At 49.8% G+C, this 27,852-nt stretch overlaps 11 protein-coding genes across 11 annotated transcripts; 5 read left to right on the top strand and 6 right to left on the bottom strand.

The window, feature by feature from the left end:
* Nucleotides 1-33: 33 nt before the first annotated feature.
* On the top strand, nt 34-2,392 carry N7447_006447 (uncharacterized protein; the record flags this gene model as incomplete). Its single annotated transcript, XM_057230709.1, has 2 exons — nt 34-1,360; nt 1,431-2,392. 2 exons carry the CDS (start codon nt 34-36, stop codon nt 2,390-2,392), a joined length of 2,289 nt encoding a protein of 762 aa, XP_057085799.1.
* A 1,069-nt stretch (nt 2,393-3,461) lies between these two features.
* Nucleotides 3,462-5,306, bottom strand: N7447_006448 (uncharacterized protein; the record flags this gene model as incomplete). Its single annotated transcript, XM_057230710.1, has 2 exons — nt 3,462-5,239; nt 5,297-5,306. 2 exons carry the CDS (start codon nt 5,304-5,306, stop codon nt 3,462-3,464), a joined length of 1,788 nt encoding a protein of 595 aa, XP_057085800.1.
* A 1,175-nt stretch (nt 5,307-6,481) lies between these two features.
* On the top strand, nt 6,482-9,878 carry N7447_006449 (TMCO4 family protein; the record flags this gene model as incomplete). Its single annotated transcript, XM_057230711.1, has 2 exons — nt 6,482-8,539; nt 8,592-9,878. 2 exons carry the CDS (start codon nt 6,482-6,484, stop codon nt 9,876-9,878), a joined length of 3,345 nt encoding a protein of 1,114 aa, XP_057085801.1.
* Nucleotides 9,879-11,050: 1,172 nt separating this feature from the next.
* Nucleotides 11,051-12,839, top strand: N7447_006450 (RTC4 family protein; the record flags this gene model as incomplete). The annotated part of the gene is made up of 2 exons (XM_057230712.1): nt 11,051-12,525; nt 12,584-12,839. 2 exons carry the CDS (start codon nt 11,051-11,053, stop codon nt 12,837-12,839), a joined length of 1,731 nt encoding a protein of 576 aa, XP_057085802.1.
* Nucleotides 12,840-13,244: 405 nt separating this feature from the next.
* On the top strand, nt 13,245-15,681 carry N7447_006451 (M28 family metallopeptidase; the record flags this gene model as incomplete). Its single annotated transcript, XM_057230713.1, has 3 exons — nt 13,245-14,136; nt 14,187-15,562; nt 15,625-15,681. The coding sequence occupies 3 exons, from the start codon at nt 13,245-13,247 to the stop codon at nt 15,679-15,681; spliced, it is 2,325 nt and encodes a 774-aa protein (XP_057085803.1).
* A 349-nt stretch (nt 15,682-16,030) lies between these two features.
* On the top strand, nt 16,031-16,492 carry N7447_006452 (TMEM14 family protein; the record flags this gene model as incomplete). The annotated part of the gene is made up of 2 exons (XM_057230714.1): nt 16,031-16,033; nt 16,172-16,492. 2 exons carry the CDS (start codon nt 16,031-16,033, stop codon nt 16,490-16,492), a joined length of 324 nt encoding a protein of 107 aa, XP_057085804.1.
* A 799-nt stretch (nt 16,493-17,291) lies between these two features.
* Nucleotides 17,292-18,661, bottom strand: N7447_006453 (putative C2H2 finger domain protein; the record flags this gene model as incomplete). The annotated part of the gene is made up of 3 exons (XM_057230715.1): nt 17,292-18,002; nt 18,061-18,440; nt 18,499-18,661. The coding sequence occupies 3 exons, from the start codon at nt 18,659-18,661 to the stop codon at nt 17,292-17,294; spliced, it is 1,254 nt and encodes a 417-aa protein (XP_057085805.1).
* Nucleotides 18,662-19,644: 983 nt separating this feature from the next.
* Nucleotides 19,645-21,909, bottom strand: N7447_006454 (uncharacterized protein; the record flags this gene model as incomplete). The annotated part of the gene is made up of 1 exon (XM_057230716.1): nt 19,645-21,909. One exon carries the CDS (start codon nt 21,907-21,909, stop codon nt 19,645-19,647), a length of 2,265 nt encoding a protein of 754 aa, XP_057085806.1.
* Nucleotides 21,910-25,143: 3,234 nt separating this feature from the next.
* On the bottom strand, nt 25,144-26,324 carry N7447_006455 (Glutamyl-tRNA synthetase class Ib archaeal/eukaryotic cytosolic; the record flags this gene model as incomplete). The annotated part of the gene is made up of 6 exons (XM_057230717.1): nt 25,144-25,236; nt 25,295-25,417; nt 25,487-25,561; nt 25,622-25,893; nt 25,946-26,075; nt 26,139-26,324. The coding sequence occupies 6 exons, from the start codon at nt 26,322-26,324 to the stop codon at nt 25,144-25,146; spliced, it is 879 nt and encodes a 292-aa protein (XP_057085807.1).
* Nucleotides 26,325-26,331: 7 nt separating this feature from the next.
* Nucleotides 26,332-26,603, bottom strand: N7447_006456 (uncharacterized protein). Its single transcript, XM_057230718.1, has 2 exons — nt 26,539-26,603; nt 26,332-26,452 (listed from the first exon to the last, which is right to left on the bottom strand). The coding sequence occupies exons 1-2, from the start codon at nt 26,580-26,582 to the stop codon at nt 26,401-26,403; spliced, it is 96 nt and encodes a 31-aa protein (XP_057085808.1). The 5' UTR covers nt 26,583-26,603; the 3' UTR covers nt 26,332-26,400.
* A 510-nt stretch (nt 26,604-27,113) lies between these two features.
* N7447_006457 (carboxymuconolactone decarboxylase family protein) lies at nt 27,114-27,678 on the bottom strand (the record flags this gene model as incomplete). Its single annotated transcript, XM_057230719.1, has 2 exons — nt 27,114-27,614; nt 27,664-27,678. The coding sequence occupies 2 exons, from the start codon at nt 27,676-27,678 to the stop codon at nt 27,114-27,116; spliced, it is 516 nt and encodes a 171-aa protein (XP_057085809.1).
* Between the last annotated feature and the right edge of the window lie 174 nt (nt 27,679-27,852).

Here is a 27,852-nt window from a genome sequence, read left to right on the forward strand (position 1 = left end):
ATTCCCTTATTTCTGGCGTCTGTGTGTGTGAATATGTCAGGGACCTCCTCTACATCCCAAGGCGAATCAAGCACCCTCCAAGGATCAGCCCAGCAATTAAATAGATCCTGCGAGTCATGCCGAAGTCTCAAAGTCCGCTGTCTCCCTAGCCCATCTACGCCTAATCAATGCCAGCGATGCGCTAAAGGCAAGCGATCCTGCGTCTTCGTGGCGCCGCAGAGGCGGCGGCCCCGGAAGCGGACAGATTCGCGTGTCGCCCAGCTTGAGAAGGAGATGCGGATGATGCGTTCGCTGTTGAAAAATCGTATCCCCGAAGAAGAAGAAGAAGATCCGGATTCCGGTGATGACAGCGATGTGGACGATGGCGATCATGAATCGGCCGATCTGGAAAGCAATCTTGCCTTGCGGGACCATTCGGCTCCTTCGTCCGAGGATGTCCGTTACATGGACTATTCCCCTGAATTGTTAAATACCCCGCACCCCGGCGCGCATGATAGTGGTGGCTTTTCGGCGCCGCCAACTTTCGCAGGTATGCCAGCTGGATTGGAGCTGGAGCAGGAGAGGCTTCATTCGGACGATGTGATCGATCGGGGGATTATCTCCCTCGAATATGCGGAGCAATTGGTGGCGTATTTCATTCACGAACTTGCATTCTTATTTCCACTGGTCGTCTTGCCTTCGAACACCACGGCAGCTCAACTGCGAAAAACAAAGCCAATTCTCTTTCTCTCCGTGATTTCCGCGACATCCATCTCCGTCGATGCAGGCCTGGCAGCCATGTTAAACCGCGAGATGGTCCGCCTCTATGCAGAGCGGTTCTTCATCGAAGGCGAAAAGTCACTAGAGTTAGTGCAAGCGCTACTGCTAATGATCATATTTTATCTCCCGCCCGCCTCGCCATTGAAGTTGCAACTTTATCAGTACACGCATATCGCTTCGACGATGGCGCTAGAAATTGGGTTAGCCAATAAACGCCGTGTCTCGAAAAAGTCCGATCGCAAGAGCGGCAAGAAGGAGCCGCACGACGAGCTGTTAGCTGAGCAGGCGAGAGCAGTCCTCGGCTGCTACCATCTCGGTTCGAGTGTTGCGATGAAAACCCGACGCCCAAATCTGCTCCAGTTCAATGACTGGATGAGCGAGTGTCTCACACACCTAGAAAACTCGCCGCATCGAATGGATCAACATGTGGCGATGTGGTTCGAGCTTCAACGAATAACCGATGAGGCAATGTCTTCATTCGGTCTAGATGACACCAGTACCGCCTCGCCCTTAACCGAGTCGCGCGTTCAAGCCGTGTTGCGCTGGTTTGACAAGCGGATCGAAACGTGGAAGAAGAACATCTCATCAGAAATGCTCACCGGTAATAAACGCCAGTCCTTTCGCTTTGTGCGTTCAAAGACCACCCAGTACTAACGACTCCATCAAATCAGTCCCCATGATCCTCGAATACCGCTCCACGGCACTAGCAATGTACGAACTCGGCGTAGGAGAAGGCTACCGTGACCCAGACTCACTCAAGCGACGATATTTCACGCTTCCGACCCTCGACGAAGAAAGCAACAGCGGCAGCGAACCACCAGACGCCACACTCAGCGCAATCCGCATCGACATCAATATGAAATGGATGAACGCCGCACAGAAGCTGCTAGACGCCGTCCTGACCTGCAGCACGGACACGATGCGTAAACTCCCGAATCTCATGTACACCCGGTTCGCTATGGCCGTGACATCCCTGCTGAAAATCCACTTCTCCGTGCGAACTGGTGTTCTCGGGCAAGTCATCGCGCCGCAGACTGTGAATGTGGCCTTCTACCTCGACGCCTTAGCCAGCAAGCTAGGCGAGGCCAGTGGCGGGGGCAAATACAATATCCCCAGTCGATGGTACCACGTTGTGGGCGTCAAGGGTCGGGATTGGTATGAGCGGCTGGAGAGGCGATATGGCGGAGCGATGGACGCTGGGTCCCGAGTGGTATCGGTGAGCCCGTCGACTGGCACTGCGGAATCGATATCGGGTCCAGCTTCATACCCTAGCCAAGGCCAAACCCAAACCCAAGACGCACACTTGGGCCACTCAACTATGGACTCATTCTCCGTTCCCATGCCCCCCATGCAGCCGACCATGGACAATATGCGCGATGGGTACGTAGCGGTGGGTGGTACGGGCATGTGGGCCATGGACAGTGGACATAACCCGCATTTTTACCCCATGAGCGCGGCCAGGTATCAGCCTTCGGTGTCGCATCCGCAGGTGCTGCCGCCTCAGTATTCGTATGAGCCGCAGAGGATGCCGGCTGGTGCTGCTGGGCAGCATATGGCTAGGGCGGGCATGGAGTTGGATGGGTGGGTTCCTGATGGGAGTATCTTTGGGATGCAGCCTTTGCCTGAGTTTTGAGATCGAGATCAGAACCCTGGACCTCGGGATGCACATGTAAGTCTATGGCATAGATCACAGGTGTGAACTGTATATACATATCAACTTGTTAATATTTTCAACGGATATCCGGTAGTCGTATCATGTAGTAGGAATTATCTTATACTTACTATTATATGAGAACAAGATTCAACAAGAAGATCTAAAATGGTTGAATTGAGCTCAACTCAATACGTGTACTTCGTATTTAACCCTGATAGATGGGACATCGGAGTATAGAACTTGGAAGGCAGCACATGTAGACATATTCATGCCCAACAAAACCCACATAATCAGACGAAAAGAAAAGAAAAAGAGAAGAGAACAGACCCCGACAAAGAGGTAGTATTCCAAACCCCACGGATATTAATCTACCCCATTTAGCTTGCGACAAATACCTTCTCAAAGTGCCGTCGGAGGTTCGGGAGAATCGGAACTTCCGCGATGGAACCGTCGGGGGGCCGTTGATTATCAAAGATATAGTGAACATGGGTCTGCTGTGGATTATTCGGGGTCTTGGCCATTTCTTTCTACGCTACGGAGCATGTTATATGCTGTATGGATATAATATTTGATTTGGCTTGTTTTGTACTCCTTGTATCCTGATTCCGCGACTCCGGGCCGCCAACCCGAGCCCGAGTTCGATGTGGAGAGGGGATAGGTCTTGGATGTTCTTGGACTAACTGGGTGAATGCATCGCTGTCAATGTATTTTAATGTGATATTTTGTTTTTTCGATATTGTATTGCTGTGTACTGCCTACGTTCGAGAATCGTTGTACAACACATTCGTGGAGCGGGATCCATGGAGGGTCCGAATAAACAGATAATATGTAATAATGCATAGGCAAATCGTTAACTATGATTTTTGGAAATAGTCTCAGTTAGAACAAGCTCGTCAATTCATTGCATAGATATAATATGGGATATCAAAAAGCCAACCGAGACCAGGACCACGAACCACCTGGTCTGTACAACTAACTCCTTGGGAAAAGTTCAATGAGCCCAATACACCGAAACCAAAGAAAACGCGTAAAAGTAAAGCAATGTAAATCACAGAATTGAAAACGCCTCCAGCGCATCCATAAACCCAGCAATAGCCCCGATTCCCACCAACCCCCTCGTAGCATTACGAGTCAACGCTTTATGTCGCTCCTTGGCTTCTTCACGCGAGGAGCGACGTGGGTGTGACGATGGGGATCGTTGATCCGAGCGAGGCGGTGAGGCTCGGAAGCTAGACTCGGGGGATGAGGAGGAAAGTGGGTATGCAGATGAATAATGGCGGGGTTGGAGTTTGCTGTTGTTGGGGATATTGTTGTATGCCTGGTTTCGGGCCCAGGGGGTCTCAAAATGGACTTGGTTTGGCGATGAGCCTCTGGGAGAAGGGCTAGTATTGGGAATGGTGATGGATGGGTTGTTTGGCTGGTTCATGTTCATTGGGATGGATCGGGGCGCTGTGGCATAGTCTTGGTTTGGATAGTATTTGTACGGCTGGGGAGGACCTGGCTGCGCGTGTGAAGGCAGTGGTGGAGGACGGGGTAGAGCATGGCTCGGGGTTGGGAAGCTGCCGCTTGGGTATGCGGGGGGTTTGCTGTCGAGATTGTTGTAACCAGGAGGATATCTGGATGAGAGGCTGTTGGAGTGAGAACGACCTTGCATGGGGTTGGTGATGTGTGAGGGCCGAAGAGAGTTGGATCTTTGCTCGCCCTCATCACTTGAGTCGATGACTCTTGGGTCGCTGCGAGTATCTCGATGCTTGGGGTATTCATCAGGCTCCGGTTCACTTTCCACCTGGGCCTGGTAGCTAGAGTACTTTCGGCGTAACTCTGCTGCATGCTGTCGGGCCTCTTGTGAATGAGGGTCTCTCCAGTCCACTGTTGGTCCTTCGAGATAGTAACCTCGAATCTCGTGACTATTAAGGTGTAGCTCTTCGCTGTCATCCTCGGTGTCCGAAGAGACGTAGACTCGAGGTTGTACTAGCTGGTTGGATGTGTCGAGGCCTTTGCCGGCGTGGTGTAGTTTCGAAGGGTCAATGAAAGGCACCCAGAGTGAAAGCAGCCGGTTTAATGTGCTCTCAGATAGTTGCACCATATCCTTCGGGGATCTTTCCATGTCACTCAGTCCCACGTCACTGTCTCCAAAAGTAATGGTGGGCAGTCTTGTCGGATTCGAGCGTGCCGTATTGGATGAGTAATTGGAACAGATCCTCTGGTTTGTTAGGTCATTGGCGGCATCCAAAGTCTCCTGTTCCACAAGATCCCACAAGCGATCGAGGCGCTTGACAGACCAGTATCGGACGATGATCATATTCTGAGATTCCGCTTTCTCTTGAGCAAGGGAGTCGTCGGTGGTGGATGTAAGGGAATCGGTATCGATCCCATCATCAACGTTAGATTTGATAACGTATCCAAGCTGCAGAGTTTGTAGCATCACAATCAGGCTGAGCTTGAGAGATTCCAACTGGGCTAGCAGATAAGTGACATGTTGCTTCCGAAAACACCATTTGAGTCTCTCCTGTAGTGGGATTCTCATAAGATCATTGTCTCTATCAGTTGCCTTTAGTTTGTCCAGCATGTGTTCGATTTCAATGAAGATCATTTGGCCTTGTCCGGCGATCTCCCAGGCCTTCTCCGTTGCCTCTGGAGACTGGTCCACATCGGTACCCTCGATAGTCTGCCCGACATGCTTGAGGGTCAGAGCGAAAAGCGAGATTCCCTTGGCGATGCTATGGATTTCTAGTCTGGACTGGGCGAGTTGACAAGCGGCAGCATTAAGGAGCAGTGAAAGCCGAAACCCTGCGCCGGCAATCTTGACAATGGAAGCCTGTGAGCCTGTAGATATAGGGCTCATTAGTAGAATTTCTCAACCTCTCAAAGAGAAAGGCATACCTTGTGCCATAATGAAGCAGGGTTTCAAATCATAAGGTATCAAAGACAAAGTGGATTTCCCCAAGTCAGAGATCATAAACTCTGAGGTTCGCTTTGCCAAGGACTAGAGCCGCAACCTTCTGCATATCAAGTGACTCACGTCTGACATATGCAATTGAACGGGGCTCTGTTTGTACCCCCCGATTCATGGCGTCACATTCTACGCTTTCTCGCCTTCTCGTTGGTTTACGAAGATGGGCGGAGTCGATCTTATGCTTTTCCCTGTTATATCTTGTGAAGTCCCGGGCAAAAGTACCCTGACACTGCCCCATCAACACGACCTCTCAACTCTTCGCTTTGGATTTACTTATCAAGGCTCACCTCGCCCGTATCGAAAGGGCAGATCTATGCTGTACCGGAGGTCTTCGGATGCCAGTGAAAGGCCCCTCGTTACCCGGGTTTTCTCACAGGGCCAAGCCTGGTGGCAATAACCTCGTATTCTGAGAACTGGGGTTTATAATGAAAGACAAGCTAATCATAAAGGTCTGATATCTCCGATTCAGGGACTCTTGCTTTGTACTATAGAGTAGACACGCAGCTATTCCGATGTGGATACAAGCATTGACTTATTTGACTTAATATGAAACGTTCTAGAGTAATAAAGAGTAGAGAATGTCAGTATCCAAAAGAATGTATATTTCAAGTATCTATGTACCTTATTACTGTTTTCATTCAGACTTGTTTATTTAGGGACCCGATGGGCGCATTTCCGCTTTCGGTCCCTCAACAGTCCCTTTTGCTAGTTGCCTAACCTCCTGAAAACTTCCAATCTCTCTACAATAATCCTTTAATCCTTTAATCCTTTAATTCTTTAATTCTTTAATTCTGCAATCACAAAACTTGACTTCAAACTTTTGTGGCTTGCTGGCTAATTGAACCCGCATTGTCCGCCCCTCCTTTTTCGCCGCGTGGCACACCGTCATCTGTGGAGATTGCCCAACCCTGTCCGATGACCATCTAGTGGCCTACCATCGGACGTGGGAACTCGTGAGGCAGATACACCCAGATAAGAGCTCAGAAGCTCAGCGCAACAATTGTGAGGCCGAATGGGTGAGCTCCCGAAGCTATCGCGAAGGAACGTGAGGACGCAAGGGACTGGGATCCGATACACCTTGGGGCCGCCAGGAGCCTCCAGTCCATGAAACCATGACCGCAGCCTCGGGTGTCACCGTAGACACCTCCAATTCTCCTATATCCTCCCCACCGAACGCCCTCCATTCGTCCCAGCTACCCCAATCGACAAAGAGCGATTCCCCCACAAATCAGAATGACAAAGAGACAAAGGGCCCAGCGCACCAACCAGTAGCACCCGAACCTGCCGCAGGGTCTGCCACACAAGTTCCCCCCGCATCAGATGAAGTAGATGATTTTGGCCTTCCTATTCGACCATGCCGACCCAACCCCACACCTAGCGAGTCTCCCGAAGGAGAGAATGCCGGCCAAGACATCCAGAATGTGGCTGTGAGCTCGACGGGCTATAGTGATGCTGTGAAAAAAGCGAAGGAGCCAGAATCGTCACAGGACAAGCTGGAATCCGGGGTTCCTCAGCCAGCCAATCCGAATAATACGGAAGAGCGAAGCAAGGGCGGAGAGGCCCAGGACACTTCTCCTGCCCCCCCGGAGTATTCAGCGGCCTCTGATGCTCTTACTCAACCTCGGACCTCAACTTCGAAGCAAAGACCCGCCCAGGTGTCGGAATGGTCGCACCAGCACATCGCCCAACCTGACGCACATCACCCCGAGAGTGAAGAGTCAGAGGAAGAGCCCGATGAATGGAAATCGATGCCCGCACTTGGAGAATTCGACTACTATGATGACTGTGGGAGACTTATCGCTCGCGGCGCCAAAGAAGAAGGTGACGAAGCTGTATACCAAGGATTGGGAGGAGCAGGGAGGGGTTATACTCGCGTGCAGCTCGACGATGATGCCCAGTCTGCCACAAGTCTAGACGATGACACAAGCTACCTGTTTCGAGAGGCAGGCGACAACTCTGCCGGTCTAGTTGGCGAGGAACTACGAGATACCATCAGCCAACTCCAGGCCACCAAAGACCTTCTCAACGAAACTCAAAAGATTGCGTATGTGGGGGTTGTCAGGTTGGCGATCCATAATATGAATCATGATCTAGCATCGATTGCCACAACCAAATCCACGCGCAAAACCATGCAGAAAGCCTCGGATGCCATGCGAAAATGGGGCCAGGCGATTATGGGGCGAATCTATGCCCATATGGATATAAATTCTGCTGAGCAGATTATGATTGAGCAGCTCGCGGAGCATGGGGTACAGCCTGAAGACCTGGTGCGACCCCTCATGCAGAATGCGCGAGTCAAAAATCCCATGGCAGAGAGTGAATCGAAAACCTCTACATCCAGTCGGAAATTGGACTCTCCATCTAGGATATCCACAGAGACGGATTCATCCGAACTAGATCCCCCTCCACCATACGAGGCCCACGAGACCGAGGAGCCTCCAGAGGTCAAGATGCCTTCTGAGATGCCAACCTCTGATCGCATAGATATCGATCTCCGCTGGACTGTCCTCTGTGACCTGTTCCTTGTGCTCATCGCAAATTCGGCCTACGACGCTCGGTCGCGAACTCTTTTGGAAAGGGTCGGCGCAGCTTTGGATGTAACATGGTTACAGATCTCACGCTTCGAAAAGCGTGTCACAGACTCCCTCGAAATGCAAGAACAAGCAGAGAAAGAGACTTGGGACGAGTCAGACCACATGGAAAAGCGCCGCAAGATGGCCTTGAAGCGGAAATATATGATTATGGGTTTAGCGACGGTCGGCGGCGGACTGGTCATCGGCCTTTCTGCTGGACTGTTGGCACCCGTCATCGGAGCTGGTCTTGCGGCCGGGTTTACTACAGTGGGTATCTCTGGGACAAGTGCATTCCTGGGAGGAGCAGGCGGCACAGCTTTGATCGCTTCTAGTGCTACTCTAGGTGGAAGCACCATTGGAATGAGAGCTTCGCAGCGACGTATGGGTGCAGTTCAAACGTTCGAATATCGACCTCTTCATAATAACAAGAAGGTCAACCTGATTGTGACAGTCTCTGGCTGGATGACCGGCAAGGTTGATGATGTCCGTCTACCTTTCAGTACTATCGATCCGATTATGGGCGATATCTATTCCGTGCTCTGGGAGCCTGAGATGCTGCGAAGCATGGGTGACACTATCAATATTCTAGCAACAGAGGTAAGCTTTTTAAGCTGTGTGGTAATTGTTAATAAACTAACTGGTTATTTAGGCATTAACACAAGGTCTGCAACAAGTACTAGGTAGCACCGTGCTGATGGCACTGATGGCATCCTTGCAACTACCACTTGTCCTCACTAAACTCGCATACTTGATTGACAACCCCTGGATCGTTTCGTTGGCACGCGCCAACTCAGCCGGCCTCGTTATGGCCGATTCCTTGCGAGAACGAAACCTTGGCAACCGGCCTATTACATTGCTTGGTTTCTCCCTAGGCGCGCGTGTCATCTTTTCTTGTTTGAAAGAGCTAGCCGAAAAGGGCGCCCACGGACTAATCCAGAACGTATACCTATTTGGCTCACCCATTGTGGCGAACAAAGATGAATACCTCAAGGCTCGGAGTGTGGTATCTGGGCGATTTGTGAATGGTTATGCCACGAATGATTGGATTCTAGGCTATCTCTTCCGGGCAACAAGTGGTGGCATCATGAAAGTGGCCGGCCTCGCAGCTGTTGAGGGTATACCAGGCATTGAGAACTTCGATATTACCTCGCTTGTGAATGGTCATATGGATTACCGTACGGCTATGCCTCGAATTCTGAGGGAAGTTGGCTGGGAGGTTCTTGAGGATGAGTTTGCAGAAATCGAAGATCCAGACCCAGATAACCACGCTGAACGACAGCGCGAGTTGATTCGCGAGATTGATGAAGCTCGCCGAGAAGCAGAGGCGAAGCCAGAGAAGAAGCGGTTCGGCCTGTTCAAGCGAGGCAAAATGGCCGAAAAGAAGAAATGGGAAACATATGATGTCGACAAAAACGCCGTCTCTCGCGATTCAAAGGATGCGACCGAAAGCAGCCCTGGCACTGTCCTCTTCGACATCGAGGCCATTCGAGCCGAGTTGCACTCCGAGGCGATTGAAGTCAAAGAATTGGAGTCGACTATGCCTCTGATGAAGCTAGACCTGAACGCTCCGTCAGAACCACCACCCACCCAGCCCTCTCCCCCTATCTCCAAAAGGCCCAAGACACCCGAGCCTCCAGCTGTTTCTCGAACTTCTTCACTACCTCCGCAAGCATCGAGCCAGTATTCTCCTCATGGACACAATGAATTCTCTCCCGCACCGAGGCATGAAGACATAGAAATGACCTTTGACACATCCTTCCATGAATCCCCACGATCCAAAAACGACGGACTTCACTCTCGTCCAGAGTTGAGAACTGCCTCTACAATGCCAATGATTGGTACCAGCGCCCTCGGAGCCATGGCCATGGAGCCGAATGCCTGGGCGGACCATGATCAGGGACATCGGGATGGCAATATCTCAATGACATTCGAGTAGTGTCAGCTCTGGAGTTCTTCTCATCTTGCTTTTCTTCTCTTTCTTTATACTTTTCCTCCATTGATTCGATTTCTGAGACTTAATGAGGCGCATGTCTTGCACAGGCGTGTTTGGCTTGCCTATGATCTGATGTTTATATGCCCATCCATCTATGTATAGAGGCAGCCCTAGCTTTTACAATTATCACCATACTATCCTAAGTTACACAAGTGGATTGGCACAACCGGCTTCCTGTCTGTTTTCTCGTAGTGCTCTCAGTGATATCTTAAACAGATCCAACAAAGACACAACGGTATTTAAAGATATACAGCAACGAGTAAAAGAGATGAAGTAGTCTAATTAATTGTCTACATATACGGGTATTCCCGAGACATAGAAAACCGCCGGGTGTAGTAATCGCGCACGCGTTTCCCCTCAACGTGTACGGTGGAAGATAGCGGCACATTGGACAACCTGAGAACGAGAATTTGATTGGTTCATTGTAGTGACTAATTCACCGCCTTTCCTCCTCTCCATCTGATACCATTGGGGAGGGAACCTTTCTTGTATTTTCTATATCTTTTCTAGGGCCCTTCTATGTGTCTTGGATATATTTTTAAGATATTTTCATTAGGAGTCTGTTTCCCCTTAGTGTTGTAACCAGCAGGCTGGTTGGAAATGGATAACCGTAGAATAATTGCAAAAATTACAGTTCCTACAAAGCTATTTTTCAAAATATAACATGCAATATTTGGAGTATTACACGATGGATGGATAGATCTACAATATCTATAGATGTTGTTGTACTCAATGATTTTCTGCCGGGTGAGAACCCCACAAGATAGTTCAACCAATTAAATGTCCCTTGTCCGATATGCCGCTATCTCCCGCCGTAGCCAGGTGTCCGCATTGTCTCAGCTTCTCGAAACCACGTTCTTTGTTTCGAATACCAAAAAACCCAACCGACACCGACTCAACATTTCACCTCGAACTGGACCGAAGACAATCTCGTGCGCGGATAGTTGAAATCGCGGAACAACGCGTCACCCCATCCCGGGCACGAATTCCTCCCCGGTCTAAGCAACGCGCTTCACATGAACACGGACTAGTTATCTTTGGCTCCAAGCTTGCAGACCCTCGATTGTTGCCGAAAATTGGCAATTGACAATTGAAATCCCCCGCCACCGTCCACTATGGCGGCTCAGGCCAAACCCGATTCCAGTTATGCGTCCAATCGCATGACGAGGAGGAATGCTCCCCGCAAGCATCTTTTGTCTAATTTCAATAAACCTGAGCCTGAAGAGGCCAAAATTGACGTCGCGACAATACAAAAGGAGGCTGTTCAAAATGGTGTCGAGACAAAGCCGGAGATTGATACAGACGCCGAGCCTTTAAGCTCCGATGAGGAGGATGCAAAAGGCTCCAAACCAGACGATGCTCAGCATAGCATTAGTAAAATACCGGTGATTGATACAGACGCCGAACCTTTGAGCTTCGACGAAGAGGAAGTCGAAGAGACCATGCCAGACATCGCTCAACCTAGCATCGAGAACAAGCTAGAGATTGATTCAGACACCGAATCTCTCAGCTCCGCACCTCTCAGCTCTACTGAAGAGGAAGTGGAAGACCCTAAATTAAGCGCCGCTCAGCCTAGCATCAAGGAATTGCCAGATATCGACACCGATGCCGATCCTCTAAGCTCTGATGAAGAACAAGCTAGCGATAGTGATACTTCTCTGCCTCGTAAAGAGGTGAACTATGCAACTAAGACTTTGGAGATGAAGCTTGCGGAAGAAAACAATAGGGCATACAGCAGTCCACAAAGTCATAATGCATACTCTCGCAAAGGTGGTCTTGCCCGAACCCTCAGCGCTATGACAGACTCCGATGAAGATGGCCCATTGTTCTCCTCTGGTTCCACGCAGAACAAGCGGCGAAAGGCAACGCAATATGTGTCCAAGGCCAAATATTTCAACCGGCCACCTTTTGCCCCACGATCGACCGAGAAAGAGAAAGAGCCATTTCCAGTCGAAGAAGCCCCCAAAGAGTCTGAAGAGCCTGAGGAGACCTTTATAATGCCGAAGGACATCGAAAATTCGAGTTTCAGAGAAACTCGTCGCGGTGAAGACTCGAACTCCAGTTTCTCGCACGGCCCATACACAATCGAAGAATACGAAGCAATGTTGCTTGACGATGATTCGCCTCTCTCGTCCCCCTCTTCTTCTACTTGCGAGCAAATGCAAACGTCGCAGACCGATGAACTCGCACCGAAAGAGAAGCGCCAACCATCACCACCCGTCTGCCCGATGTGCCACAAGGAAGTAGACTGGGCTTCGCTAGAACTGTTCAAAGCACAACCGAAGCAACGTATTCGCGAGCAGATGATTTTCTGTGAATCACACAAACTCCGCAGTGCGATGGACTCGTGGCGTGAGCGAGGGTACCCTAAAATTGACTGGAATGGGTTTGAAGAGCGTGTTCAGAGCTATTTCCCCGAACTTGAAAAACTACTTGTCCCTGGCGCTTCCTCTTATTACCGAAACATATTTAGTACCTCTACCTCTTTCGCACCAGGGAAAGCGAGAAACTTCCGTGTGAGAGCGGGTGATGCCGAGAGGCTTGAGACGATGACATGTGGTTATTATGGTACCATGGGTGCAACCAGGATGTATGTAGTACATACCCCTTGCTTAGTTTGATGATACTAACATCTGTGCTCATTCTAGACTAGAAACAATCATTCGTCGCTTTTCTGTGGTTGTACGTCGTTTGGCGACAACAGATGAACTCATCAAGACGGCAGGCGTGGCTGGCTACACACAATCTGTTCTTGTGCCTGAGCTGGCTGTCCTCATGGTCAAGGATGACATGAAAGTCAACGACGAAGATGCCCGTCGGATTATGAGGGAGAGTATGGAGATTGGTAACAGAGTCAATCCAGACCTCAATGTTGTCCCGGTACAGGATGACGTCGAAGAATGATTAGGCGTTTAATCCGTTTCACTTTATACCATGGACGCTATGTTCTTTTATCTTGTTTCCTGACTGTGACATGTGTTTTATCGCTTTTTGCTCCCCGTTTCAAGGGTCATGCAGTTTTCTCATCTTGAGCGATTGTATATAAATAGCTATTATGATACCACTCATGTTTTGTCTTACATTTACTGGAATGCCCCTTATATCCATTCTCAATTGAAGGCCTAATCATTACATATCATTGGTGAAAACACTAAGTCGCATAGATAATCGACATTTTCCTAAAAAGGCAATATGATGACGGGCTGGTCCGTGAGGGGTAGCTTTGTCAGCCGATAAGGTGATCCGCTCGGTCGATGATATAATGCGGAGAAGCTTTCCACTTTAGTTCTGTCTTCACTCACACACAAGATGAGGGAGAAAGACATGCGGTATTCAGAGACTACACCTCTTCTTGTGGTCGATGTCGCTCCTCCGCGGCATAGATATCCGCACCATGCTGTTCGTCGAGCGTGTACTATCTCCCTAGCAGCCCTACTTTCTGTGGCGACCATTCTATTCCTCATTCCCACCGCCATTTTGCCTCGAGAGCATGGCTCCATTTGGTCCTATCTCCCTGGGGCCCATCCAATCCCCCACGATGCATGGCCGGAGAGCTACGGTCTGCCTTACGACCAACTCCAGCAGATCCTCCTAAATGTGCCTTCCGCAGAAAAGGCCCGGGAGTGGAGCAAATACTATACAGCAGGACCTCACTTGGGAGGAAAGAACCTATCTCAGGCGCTCTGGACTATGGAAAAGTGGAAGGAATTTGGCGTGGAGGATACCGGACTCGCGGCGTATGATATTTACATCAACTACCCGCTCGATCACCGCCTGGCCCTCTTGAAGACATCCGGTAACAAGTCCGAAGTGACTTTTGAAGCTACACTGGAGGAGGATATTCTCGAAGAGGATCCTACTTCTGGCCTGCCAGACCGTGTCCCAGTGTTCCATGGTTATTCTGCTAGCGGCAACGTGACCGCACAGTATGTGTATGTCAACTTTGGCACGTACAGGGACTTTGAGGACCTTGTCAATGCCAACGTCACCTTGGAGGGTAATATTGCCATCGCCAAGTACGGTAGGAACTTCCGTGGTTTGAAGGTGAAGCGTGCACAGGAGCTTGGAATGATCGGCGTAGTTATCTACAGTGATCCCCAGGAAGATGGTGAAATCACCGAGGAAAATGGCTATGATGCCTATCCCAATGGTCCGGCACGGAATCCCAGCGCCATCCAGAGAGGTAGCACTCAATTCCTCAGTAAGGACTTTCTTCCAAAGTAATGGCACTGCAAAGCTAACTTGAACAAGGTATCCTCCCTGGTGACCCCACTACCCCGGGATACGCATCTAAGCCTGGATGCGAGCGACAAGATCCGCATAACTCCATCCCTTCAATCCCATCTCTGCCTGTCTCATACAAGGAGGCTCTCCCATTCTTGAAGGCGCTCAACGGCCACGGCCCCAAAGCGTCAGAGTTCAACGAGTTTTGGCAGGGAGGCGGCCTCGGCTACAAGGGTGTGGAGTACAATATCGGACCGTCTCCCGAGGATGTGGTGATCAACCTCCACAACCTCCAGGAGTATGTGACAACCCCACTGTGGAACGTCATCGGTACCATCAAGGGCCACATCCCCGATGAGGTCGTTATCCTCGGTAACCACCGTGACGCATGGATTGCCGGTGGTGCGGGAGATCCTAACAGTGGATCCGCTGCCTTGAACGAAGTCGTCCGCAGCTTCGGCGAGGCCCTCAAGGCAGGATGGAAGCCATTGCGCACTGTTGTCTTTGCTAGCTGGGATGGTGAAGAGTACGGTCTTCTCGGCTCGACCGAGTGGGTGGAAGAATACCTCCCATGGCTCTCCAAGGCTAACATCGCCTATCTAAATGTCGATGGGGCTGCTGCGGGCACCAACTTCGAACCTCGAGCCAGTCCCTTGCTGAACAAGGTCATCAACGATGTCACCGCTCTAGTGCAGTCTCCCAACCAGACCGTGCGAGGCCAGACAGTCCGCGATGTCTGGAATGGCAAGATCGCAACGATGGGCAGTGGCAGTGACTTCACTGCCTTCCAAGATTTCGCCGGTGTCGCCAGTCTCGACTTTGGCTTTGGTCGTGGTAAGAATGACCCAGTCTACCACTACCACTCAAACTACGACAGTTTTGCATGGATGGAGAAGTACGGTGACAAGGACTTCCTCTACCACCAAGCTTGCACAAAACTCTGGGCTCTGGCAGCAGCACAATTGGTGGAGTCTCCCCTTCTTGCGCTTAACGCCACCGACTATTCTGTTGGCCTTGGATTCTACCTGGACCACATCAAGCCTGCGGCGGACAATCTTCCTGAGAAGGCCCACTTTGACTTCGCACCTCTGGATAGGGCCATTCTTGAGTTCCAGGAGTCCGCCAAGGCTTTCGATGCCCGTGCTGCTGACCTGAAGTCTCAGCTTGGTGATGATGTGCCTTGGTACCATTGGTGGAAGAAGGTGAGACTTTGGTTCCTCATTCGTGTTACCAATGAGAAGTACAAGGGCATTGAACGAGCTTTCTTGCACCAGCCCGGTCTCGATGGCCGTGAATGGTTCAAGCATGTCGTTTTTGCCCCTGGCATTTGGACTGGTTACTCGGGAGCCACCTACCCTGGGCTAGTGGAGAGTCTTGAGGCTGGAGACGTGGATAATGCCGAGGTATGTGTTTATTTACGAACCCCTTTTGCTTTAGGTACAATTGCTAACTTATGTGTTTCCAGAAATGGAGCTCCATCATCCAGGAACGCATTGGTGCTGCAACCAAGTTGCTGCGGTAAATGGCTGGTAAGTAGACTGACTATCTTACCTCGAAGTGTTGGACATACAGCACAGTTGTCCTTAGAGATAAATAGATACATCAATATGAACAAAATTCATGGGTACGAGTTGCAATTGGGTTCATATAACCAGTTCCCGCCACATCACCTTAGAATTATATAGTTCCCAGCGTTAAATTATGAAGTTATGCGTGCACATTTACCCCAGACTTCGTCATCTGACTAATCAATTGCATGACCGAGCTTCATCTGCGTAACTTACGTTACTTACATCTCTCATAATCTCACCCTCTGACTCTCGACCTATACCCTCCAGAAAAGAAGAGACAACCCGTCTTAAACCTACAATATGGTATGTCTACAGATCTACATCCCCGATCCCAATCTAATCCACCCACCACAATCAATCCGCAAGCCCCGACACCACCAACGTTCCACCAACACCCCTCTTAATCTCCCTCCGCAGAAAACCCAAAACTAACCACCCCAGTCCCCACCAACAACATCCGCCCTAGTCCTCTCCCTCCTAACAAGTCTGGGCGGCATAATCGGCTACACACGTACCGGATCAATCCCCTCAATCGCCGCGGGCGTCTCCGTCGGCCTCATCTACCTCCTCGCATTCCTGCGCCTACGCGCCAGCCAATCCTACGGCGAGGAATTGGGTCTCCTCGCCTCGGCCGTGCTGGGTGGAAGCTCCGTGCCGCGCGTGATCAAGACGGGTGGAAAGCCTGTTCCGGTAGTTTTGTCAATCCTGGCTACATATGGACTTTATGTTTTTGGATTTGCGCTTAAGGAGAAGAAGGCATGAGTAGTGAATGGGAATGAAGTTCTGGGGGAAATAATGAATGGAGCTGAACCGTTCGTTTTTAGTGATATTCATACCTCAATTGAGTATTAGTAGGTCATTTACGGTTGAATTGGTTTAGTTAGATGTTGCATATATTGGTGGCTACTGTACGGATACGAGGTACAGACAGAATCACCTAAAATCAAACATACATTGGTAGATAACGAAATACCCATGAGATTCCAGGTCAAAACGCCCAATATGGATTTCCTACCTCCAGAGAAACGCTAAAAACTTACATCGACCGTAGATGGCATCATTTTTGCCGTCTAGGCATTCACATCAAACAGATTCCTCCAGGGTTAAACCTCCAGTGGGGAGTCAGGAGATAGGATCAAAGGGCAAGGCACGTACTGTACGTAGGCTCGATGTGACTTTCGCGAACCAATAACTCAGACCTAAGCCTCCCATCCTGCACGAGCGACTCAAGGGAGCCTCTCAATTCTTTCTTTCTTTTTGAGTTTTTGATGGTTTTTTTTGGAGTTTTCGATTTTCTCCCTCAAGGTCTTTCAAAATATCTTTTTATCTCGCAGCATCGAACTTAAACAGCATCGATGTTTCCTGGGGTTGTCGGGAGAAGAATGATGGTGGGACGGGGGAGGACTCGCCAGACTAGGATTTGGAATCAGGGCCACTGATGACAACCAAAGATCCAGCCAGGAGAATGCTCATATGTAACTAGAAGTTTTGATGTGTCGACTTAGCTGGATTCCGTAACTCCATCACTTGCAAATGCAGCAGGAAATAAACAAAGCAGAACTTAATGTGCCGGATCGATCACCGTGTCGGACTCTTGAATGGCGCCCACGACTGCGTTGCCGGGGAGCTCGCCGAGGGCGGTTTGCGTGCTTTGATCTGGGACGTATGCATATCGAGGTAGCTGCGCCTTCTTCTCCTCGGGACTGAACGTATCGTCATTGTAAATCATTCGGATCGCGGGCTTGGTCTTTTCTTTTTTGGGCTTGCTGCTACCCTCTGCCTGGGGGGCGACGTCATTGGCTGCGCCTGAAATCTGATTGTCAACAGGGGTGGAGACATGCTCGGTTGGTTGGGCGCTGTCTCCATTAGAGTGACCCGAAGCTGCGGGGGTGGGGGGCACGTGTCCCATGTGCATCTTTTGCATTTCGTGCGCGTTGACTGAAGGTACACCAAAAGCAGGACGCTGGGGAAGGTTCGAGGCCGTCGGTAGGCCCATAAATCTGTTATCGGATGGTGGAGGTTGTTGCTGGGTGTAAGGAGGAGCCCCATAGGAGACTGGTTGCTGCGCAGGAAGTCCGGCGGGGAATGGCGAGGGGTATCCGGATGGAGTGTAGGGCGAGGCACCAGGGAGTTGTTGTCCACCAACCGGGGAGTAGCTTGAATAGACAGGACTGCCAGTCTGCGAAAAATGAGGTGTCACAGCGGCGGGGGGGCCACCATAGGGCTGAGGATAGGAGTATTGCTGAGCGGCTGCGATCTGAGGCGATTGTGTCTGGTAAGAATTGTTAGCTCGTGAATCATTTCACATTGAATAGCAGGATAAGACTCACGTATACACCGGATGTTGGCGTAGACTGAAGAGCACTAGAGGGTGTCACATCGCCACTGCTACCTCCGGCAAGCGCCTCCGCACGCCTGGCCTTGTGTTCAGCCAGTCGCTTCTTGATATCTGAGACAGGTTCAAGCTTAGGCTTTTTCGCTGGTTGGCCGCCAGAAGAGGCGCCAGTAGGAGGGTTGCCTGTCGCATGCTGGCGATCCAGCTCGGCCTGCTGAAATTGTGAAGCGACACGCTGCTGGTGGGCCTTGAGGACTTCTGCGGGGATACCCTCCATGCCAAATATTTCAACATCGACACCCATGCGGTTCGGCAGCGCATTTTGGACCTGAGTCAATTGCTCTTTATGGACCTGGCTCAGGTGTACGGAGAGACCTAGTGGGACAAGCCGTCAGTTTCTACACTCACATTATCTAGATAAAATAGGACTTACCTCCGGCAGTATTCAGCCTGCGATTGCAGTTGTCGCACTTGAAATGCTTTGCTTTCTGATGAGAGATGAGGATCTTCAGGTCGTCGAAGTCACGTTCGCAGTAGTAGCACCATGGGCGATCAAGGAGCTCCTCGAGGGAGGGACCACGTCTTTTTTTGCCCATTGTGGCGTCGGTAGATATAAAAGGCAATTCGAAACACGTAAAGGTGTGTGGGGTTGCAAAGGAGGGGAGGTTTGCTTAGGATTGTGTAGCAGATCCGGGAGCTCGCCATGATGGATGAGGCCAAGCCTGAATCACGTGACAGTCACGTGACTGAATTCAGATGGAGTATAAAGCTGTGTGAATGCACTTTGGAGCACTTTGAAGTGGATCATGTTTCTTTTTGCTGTCTCTTCTTGCACTTAAGAAACAATGTGATTTGCTACGTCTTCAGTAAAGAATTTTGACACCTTTCTTTCCTATCCTGTTGCCCTGGCTACCTTTTGTGAGAGAACATTCTATATTGAGTAGAATGCCCATTTTACTACTTCCAAACCATAAAACTGAGGCTGTGATCTGCTATACTACACATTCAGTGTGGTTGTATGTTGATTTATATTGCATCTACCTATGTTGAACGAAATATCGAGTCTAAAATGCAAAGTACAATCCACATACATACAATCCACAACCTTCGAAACTAGTATTGTACAAGCTAAGAATTACAGATAGAACAAAAAGAATTTTTTTACAACATGAGATTGAGCCTTAGAATACATGTACCGGTGCCCCGGCAGTGTCCAGACACTGCCAGGGCACTAGTACCTTCATAATAATGTATCTGATCATCGCGTTCCCAGCCCACACCCGAGGGTGTCTGAGATCACAAAGAACACCTCCACCCCGGTTCATCAGCCACGGGCTCGGCCCAGTCACGAAGAGGGCCGTGCACCAAGTAGGATAAACCCGGGCGAAGGTAATTCCCTGCGATCCCATTCCAAACCCTGGGGTGGGCCGGGAAACAGCGAATGACCTGGGTGTCGAGGCAAGCCCCAGTCCCCCCTCTCTCTCACTCGTAAATAAAAAGTGAAATGAACATGAAGTGAGATAATAGCTCAAGTGAGAGAGGGGGGAACCGAGGATTGCCTCGACGAGGCGGCCTGCCCTCAATGGCGTGGGCCCCCGGGGTTATGACCCGGAAGGGGGCCCATCCCGTGGTACTGGACGTACGGGAATGGGGCGTACTGGGGCGGCATTGGTTGCCCCAGTTGCGCCATAGGCGCAGCAGCAGCAGCAGCAGCGAAAGGGTTCACTGGGCCGGGGCCGTAGTGAGGCACCACCCCCATTGGGGGGAGGGTGGGAGGCATGGGCTGCTGCTGCTGCGCCTGGACGGTTGCCATTGAAGGCAGGCCGGTGGGCCCCTTGGGGGCGAGGTTGCCGGCAAGCGGTGCGAGCGAAGGCGACCGCTTACGGCGGCCAGGGCCAGTGGGCTTGGGGACCTCGTCGGCGGGGCCGTCGACGGTCCTGTCCTGTTCGATTTGGGCCTTGGATCGCTTTGGGTTGCGGATCCGTCCTTCTCGATTGAATCGGTCCCAGTGATCGAGCATCGCCTTGGTTCTCTTAGGGTTCTTCGAATTGGCGATCTTCTGGCGCCTGGCCTCCTCGATCGCCTCGGCAGAGAGAGCCTCCTTCTTGGCCGACGTCGGAGCGGAGTCGACGGGGCTTTGGGTGGCCGTCGGCTCGACGGCCGGGAAGGAGGTCTCTGCTGGAGGGAGGGATGAGGAGGCCAGGCTGCTAGCGCCACGTCGACCCCTGCCCCGTGATGAGGGTTGAGTTGGGGCAGGGGTGACTTCGAAGGTAGCCCGAGAGGAACCAAGGCGACCAAGCCCACGGCCACGTCCGCGGCCACGGCCCCGGCCAGAGGCTTTGCGGGAGTTAGTGTCGGAGTGAGTTGATTCGGCGACGACCGTTTTGCCACCGCGGCCTCGGGTGCGTCGCTTTGCGGGGTGGTTATCTTCATCGGTTTCATCACCATCCACACTCTCATTTTGAGTTTCTTCTGTATCGGTCGTCTTGATTGGTGCTTCGACCTCTGCGGCCTTGCGTTTCCGAGTGACTTTTGGCACAGCTGGCTCGCGTCGAGGTTCGTACATCTGAGCGTGATATTCAAGACCATGTTTCTTCATGGTTGCCCATCCATCAGGGTTAAGATTACCATTCTCCTTGTCCTTGGCAATCATCTTTCTAGCTTGTGCAGCAGTTGGGACAAAGCCTCCTTGCACAAATGGATCCTGCTGTGTGCGGATAGGCACAAGTGGTGTGTTGCCCGGGAAATAATTGTGTTTGTAACCATAAAGCATTGCCTCTTTCTTTTCCTCAAAGTCAAGTTTGTCCTCATTCACATGAGCCAGGGGGGCTCCACCCTTTTTCTTGTGACCCTGTATTTGATGTCGCTTAGTTTGGTATGAGGGTTCATCTCGCTTGTGTCGGTGCACCTTGAGGTAAAGGTCGTCGAGGGCCAGATATTCATCTTGGAATGCTTTCAAAGCAAAAGCGGCAGTCTGTGTGAGTGCGTAGAGTTCTTCAGGTGTGTATTTCTCAGGACTGCGGAGCATGCTGACAAGTTCGTCGAGTTCTTGAGCCTGTACTTCGAGGAATTGACCTTTGTCGACTTTGGCCTTCTTGTATGGAAGAGGGTTAGAAGCTAGTTCAGGAGCGTCACGCTTCCTGGTCTTAGAGGGGTCACGGAAAGCATTGTCCCAAGTAGATTCACACTTGATAGCTTCCTGGTCGTAGTTGGGGGAGAATTTGTTGGCATCATTGACTTTCCAGAAGCGTTCGAGGCGCTTTTTCACATCTGGTCGTCGCCACTGGGCGTCGCGGAAGCGATACTCCTCGGGATATCCAGTACGCGGGTTGGAAAGCCAGTCCAAAAGGTCACGTTTTGTTTCGGGCACATAGCTGACATTGACTGGGATTGCAGTTGGCTGGGTGCCATGGGTATCTTCAGTCGTCAATTCTACTGCGATCTCTTCGACATCTTCAAGATTGGCAGCTTGGGCTATGGGTTCATCTTGTTCAATGGCGTCGTCATCTTGGAGATCGCCATTCTCGTCGTAAGTGTCATCACCGCCATCTTCGGCACCATCATACCCAGAAAAATTGATGGATTTCGGATGAGCTTCGTTGATATGATCATTCAAAACATCTTCTTCGGAGATGCCTGCGCTATTTTGGAGCATCAAAAGCTTCCCACACCAGTCACACTTGAGTCGTCGAGGCAAGGGCTCCGGTGACTGAGAGATTTGAGTGGAGGTAGATTGGGGACGGAAGGGTTCAGAAAATTGACGACGCAGCGGGGAGTCTTGGCTGCCACCAATATCCGAAGAAGGATTGTCCCCATCCAGATCGGCCCTTGGAATGGGGGCCATTTTGGCGGAAATGGAGAGAGAGAGAAAAAAAGAACAAGAGGGGTATTTGTGTTTCAATAAACAAGAAAGAAAAGAAGAAGAAAAAAGAAGGGTCTCAAATGGAGAATGAAGAATGTCAAGAAAGAATCTGTATAGATGGTCAGCGTTGGTTCGCTTGCGGGTGCCAAGACGCCAGTAAATCGCAGCGCAATTCCGCGGTTTCGAAGGCCAAGGCACAAGGCATGGACCAGCGTGAACACAAGAATCACAATACATTGTAAACCCAGTAAACGCGACATGTAACATGCAACAAGAAAAAACATGAAACATAAGACACGGTCGGGCAAAAATGCATGGATCAAGATCTGACCGGGAAGTACGGCGAAACTGTGGCATACAAGAAAAAGTGGAACGAGACGCGCCACTTACCATGAGATGTTTGATGTCGAGTTTGAATCCTTGTGGATAGGAGACACAAGTCACAGCCAATGACTGCTGGCTGTTAGTGAGTTCTGCAAAGAAGGGTGGAGGATAGGCATGAGTGGCTGCCAGGGATGTGTACTTACTATCCGACTAGTGAAGGCTGGGTGACAGTCCTCTTATTGGGACACAACGCGAAGTGGGATGAGAGAAGATGAAGAATGGATGAGATTTAGGAGACAGGTGAAATAGAGAAGATGTCAAAAGGAGCGCAAACTTGTGTTTGGCGCGCAGATCTTGCGTCGCCGGGTAGTATGAAGAAAAAAAATGATCTTCGCCGACGCGACACTGCGCAAAGAAGAAGACACGAAAACAAGTCAGTCGATGGAGTGAGATTACAGGACAGAAGGAGTACAGGAGAAGAGAATAAATCGGAAGGGGAAATGGGATAAGGATGATGAAGTTGAGAAGAGACTGAGGTTGAGAGAGAGATAGTTTTGTAGTTTCATAGGCAGTGGAAACCCCGTCCTGACCCGACCAATCAGATGCCTCTTATCTACTAGCCACATTGGACGACATTGAGGAAAGGGGGTTTTTGATTTGGATTGATCACTATTGATCAATGATTTTATTGATTCTTTGCATTGTATTGATCTTTAATTCTCTATTGTCTTTATTCTTGAATTGTTAACTACTGTCCTATGTACCGATTTTCCTACCATTGTATACGTCACATGATACGTACTTTAGAGTCGAACAATAGCGTGTCTCCTCAATGCCTGGCTATTGAGACATTTAGCTGGAAGTTAGAGCAAGTCTTTGGGGAGATCCAGGGGGGCTAGCTTCTAAGCGCTTACTTCCGTGGACAATCACATGGACTCGGCTATATCCATACTTAACAAGCAAGTCCCGGGCAGGTGACAGGAGACCGGACACTGACTACCTGGGGCATATTCAGATAGTAACCAGGTGATATATGCACACCGTGACTAACGCTACCCTTGGCTCCTTGGTACATAGTCCCCATGCCTTGTGCCACGGGAATAGAGAGGCGATGCCTCATCCGCTAGGATACATAGACTAAAATACACGATGTCACCTCCGTCTGCTTTATGTCTACATATATTAATTATGGTAGAAAGAGCACATAAGATATGTTCTGCATATGGACCTCCAAGAATTGTCTCGTATCCACACATCACGTCACAGGTAGTGGCAACAGACATGCCAAACCCAACCAGCGATAGATACCGAATCAAACTGTTCAGCTCCAGCCTCCCATTGTCTAAATTGTCAAGTAAGGTGGAATTCTAGTTGAGAAGAGCCATTCCATCAGCATCCTCGCCATTGGCAATATTAGCTGCTCGTGTCTCCTTCGCCTAGACAACATTTAAGTTCCCGGGGCTTGTTGGATATAGCTCCCACGCCAGATGTTCATAGAAGATTCTGCATCGACATTCACAATTATTATCTGGATGATAGGATGATAAATAGATTGAACATGATGGGTTGTCTCATTCGTCGTAGTGCCATCCTATACTCTCCGGGTGCAATTTACCTCAATTTGTTGATGATTTTGTTTTCACCGTAGAAAATAACCAGAACTACTGGGTACAGCAGTCATGCACAGAGACTGAAGTTCAATTGATTAAAGAACAATGGAAGTAAAAAAGGAAGATATATACCCGCTCCACCTGTTGTAATGTCTTGGCATTCACAGCAAGGGAAGCGGCAAGAAGTATAGCCGGGGCAGAAATACAGAATGCAATTTCACCTACAATTCATCATTAGCCCTATATCACGATATTACTTAAAACCATTTACAATTGTATCGCTCAGTTCTTACCGCTGACGGACTAGGTGTTCTCTCCTCGCCTCCCATTTTGGCTCTGGATGTGGCCGAGAGGAGAGAAGAGAGAGGGAAAAAAAGAGGGGGAAAAAATGAAAGCCCCCTCCCGGGTTCGAACCGGGGACCTCATCATGTCACATTGTGATACGAGTGATGCGCACTACCACTGTGCTAAAAGGGCAACTTATGTGATATCTCGGGAAGTTAATGGTCTTTATCCCTACCTTGAAACTAATACTTCAGTCAATATATGGGGTAGAGCTCCGGAGTTGGAAATGTTCCCACATATTGTATTTGTATATCTATATTTTCTTATTATGTATTTATAGTTAGGGATATGCATGACCTATGTATCTGAACTTCTACTGTGCAAACATTTGCTCTCTAAATGGGCCATACCGATGGTAGTCAAAGAGCCCTAGTAGGAAATATATATAAAATCGACGGGTGGGTCCCGAGCCCCGGTTTTTCTTCGATGTCACTCTATAGGCCTCCTCAGCAGAGCCGTAGTGTAGAAATAATATCAACAATGTGGAACATAGTAGCTATTTTTTTCTCAAGTATAGGCTGATAGAGCCAACATGGGACCCCAAAATTGCCCCAAGGGAAAACACTAGCAATGAGCCAGGAAGTGCTGGGAAGTACCTATAGTCCAGTGAGAAGAGCAGTAAGTATCAAAAATAACAAGCATAATGGGCAGTTACATACAAGGTGACACGAAGTGCCCAGAAACATACGTACTGCAGGAGTTATAAATGTCCCACACAAGGATCGAAGCAGTGTCGCACAAAAACAGTGGTTATCGATAACTGAAACTCCATAGTTGATTCAATCTGCACTGTATCAATCAAAAACACGGTTGGCTTCATTGAAGGCGCTTATCTCCATAAAGAATTTTGATTATATATGATACATGTTGTTCCATTTCGTCCAAGCTATCTTCTCCATCCCATTCGCGCCATATCCGTGGCTCATACTATCGATATCTACTTCTGCTTTCCGGTGGAGATGTTGAAGAAGACACCCGGGACACCAGGAGCAGGAGCACAGTCCACACGGTGGAAGCCCTTGCGATAAAACTGCAGGATATCGCCCAGCATTAACCTCGGAGACATTACAACCGGCCAGCGCGGTCACACGGAACTCTGTATCGAAGTTGAGAAAATCCTCGAGGACATCATATACCAGCGAGTCCTTCGTGATCTGGTAGTCAAAGTCGACCAGCTCGGCGGGGACCGGATTTTGGCCCTCCGTGGACAGCTAAGGCACCATCTTCTCAGTTTTCTTCACGTCACCGGCCATATACAGTTCTAGCTATAGGTGTGTCACTTTGTCGGTAGAACCATCTGTGGAGATTTTGCGCACAATTGCATTACCCCAGTTCATCAGCGTGATCTCTTCGTCCTGGTTGAAAGATTTGGCGTCAACCTACTCTAGAACAATAGAAGATGAGAAAGAAACTACTTTATCGCCAGTATTTTCGACATACTTTTGCCGCGTCTCCGTGTATGGGGAAGCGGGTCCACCAGTAACCGTCGCCTTAACAATGTCCTCGGTTCCAATGGCTGTATAGCGAAGCGCAACTGGGTCGATATACTTCTTGTTAGTGGCCCAGATCAAGCCCCAGTCAAATAAAATCACATTCTTAGATGGATCCTGCTTGAGAATAAATCCACGAAGTGCTGGAATAGTCATACCGCGACGGTGTAAACCACGGATAGCGGGGAAATGAGGGTCTAAATGGTCGTTAGTATCAGCATATAAATCCAGAGAAAACGGAACACTTACCATCCCACCCCCATACGACACCTCCTTTCACGAGTGTGGTCAGATTACCTTTAGACACCAGGGTACGGATGAAGTTCGTGCGAGAAAACTCCCAGTCCTGCACAGTACGGAGGTTCAGAGCATCGAGCATCTACCGGTACTGCGGGCTGCGGTCTCTGTATTCGCTGAATCTCAGAGCATGGGTAACGCCCACCATCGAGTCGACAATAGGACAAACAAAGTCGTACGTAGGATAGATAGCCCAGGCGTCACCTGTACGGTGATAAGGAGACGGATTGCATCGGTAAATCACAGGGTCGCGTAGGCACCTGTTATTGCCATCGATGCAGATCTTAGCAATGATGTACCACCGTAGGTCCTCGGGAGTGTCCTTCTTCATCTCCCCTAAAGAGCCAAGGACTCCCGGGGAGAGAGGTCACGACGCTGGCTAGGGATTCCGTCCCATCGCTGATTATTTACGGTCTCCTTGTCAGTGTTATTGGCATAAGCATTTCCAGATTTAATAATCTGAAGACAATAAACTTGGCTTTTACTGCGACAGCCTCGCAGGGCTTGCCAAGCTATGAATCGTAGAAGCTCTCTAGTCTACTTACTCTTGCTTTCCAAGCATTTGGGTAGCCCCATTGGAAGCATGCATCTCGGAAAGTAGACTTGGATCCTGTGATGGTTATCCTTTTATACATACTCCCCTGTCAGCGACAGTCAGGTGACCTTGACCTGTCACCCCTTAGGGGCCGCCGTAGGTAGCATAATGGATCATCTTCTCTTCCCCATTAGCTTGCAGTGCTTACAGAGGGGTCAAAGTATAACACCGAATTGATTGGACCAGGGCGATCTCTCAAAAAAGAAAGGAACAAATCCAAGAGCAGCAGGAAAGTCGAAGCAAAGAATTAAAGAGAAGAGAAGGAAATTCTCAAGAAAAGGTACAGTGTACTTTATAATCCAAGGCTTGGTGGCACGTTCTGGATGTACACATCACATTCTACTTCAAATGCGATAGATCACTACGAGTATCAGAACAGAGGACCTCTCATCGCGCCTAATTATGGAGCTAAAGAGTCTAAATGTTATTGGCATACATACTTAACTCTTAACAAAAATGGCAATAGTTCTTCTAAGCTAGTCTATTTTCAGTATAATTTGCCGCGAGGCTTATAACACCTACAGCTCAGTGCAGGTGGTTCTTCTCACCAACATCCAAAGCCACCAAAAAGCGACTAACACAATTATAAGCCGCAATCGTAGCGGTAATCTCAACAACCTCCCGTTCGTCAAAGCAATCCTTTAGCTCCGCAAAAACCTCATCAGGTACCGTAACCGTCTTTGTCATAGCATCGGTATACTTTAGCACAGCCCGTTGGTCAGCAGTCAAGACCGACGATGCAGCTTCGCTCGAGAAGTCCGCCTGGGCATCCCCGATAAACTTCAATGCCTCCGCGCTCAATCCACCTTCCTCGAGCAGGGGTGCATGCTGTTCCCACTCGAAGAGGGCGCCGTTGACCACTGCGACACGGCAGATGGCTAGTTCGCGGGCGACGGTCGAGAGTGTGGTTCGGGTGCGAATTGCGCCGATAAATGAATTCCAGCCTTCTGTGACTGGGTAGGAGTGTAGGAGGGCTAGGTCGAGGGGGGAGGAGCGGGCCTGGGGCTCGGCGGGCTTGGACGCTAGCTAGGATTTTGGCTTCGTCCGGAGTGCTAGTTGCTGGGGGGTCTGCAACATATGGGAGACGCATGGTGGGTGGTATGCGAGTGTTGTAGATTATCTTAATTGAATGTTGGTTTGTTCAATGGTGGAACCTAGGGTTTGGGGATTGTCAGTTGAGATGTGACTCAATGAGCTGTGCTTTGGAGCAGAGAGCTGTTTTCAATGAGAGACAAGTATTCCGTACCTGATCCAAAGCTGCAAG

The sequence above is a fragment of the Penicillium robsamsonii genome (assembly GCF_028829455.1).
Source record: "Penicillium robsamsonii strain IBT 29466 chromosome Unknown utg000003l_segment0_segment0, whole genome shotgun sequence".
Lineage (NCBI taxonomy): Eukaryota > Fungi > Ascomycota > Eurotiomycetes > Eurotiales > Aspergillaceae > Penicillium > Penicillium robsamsonii.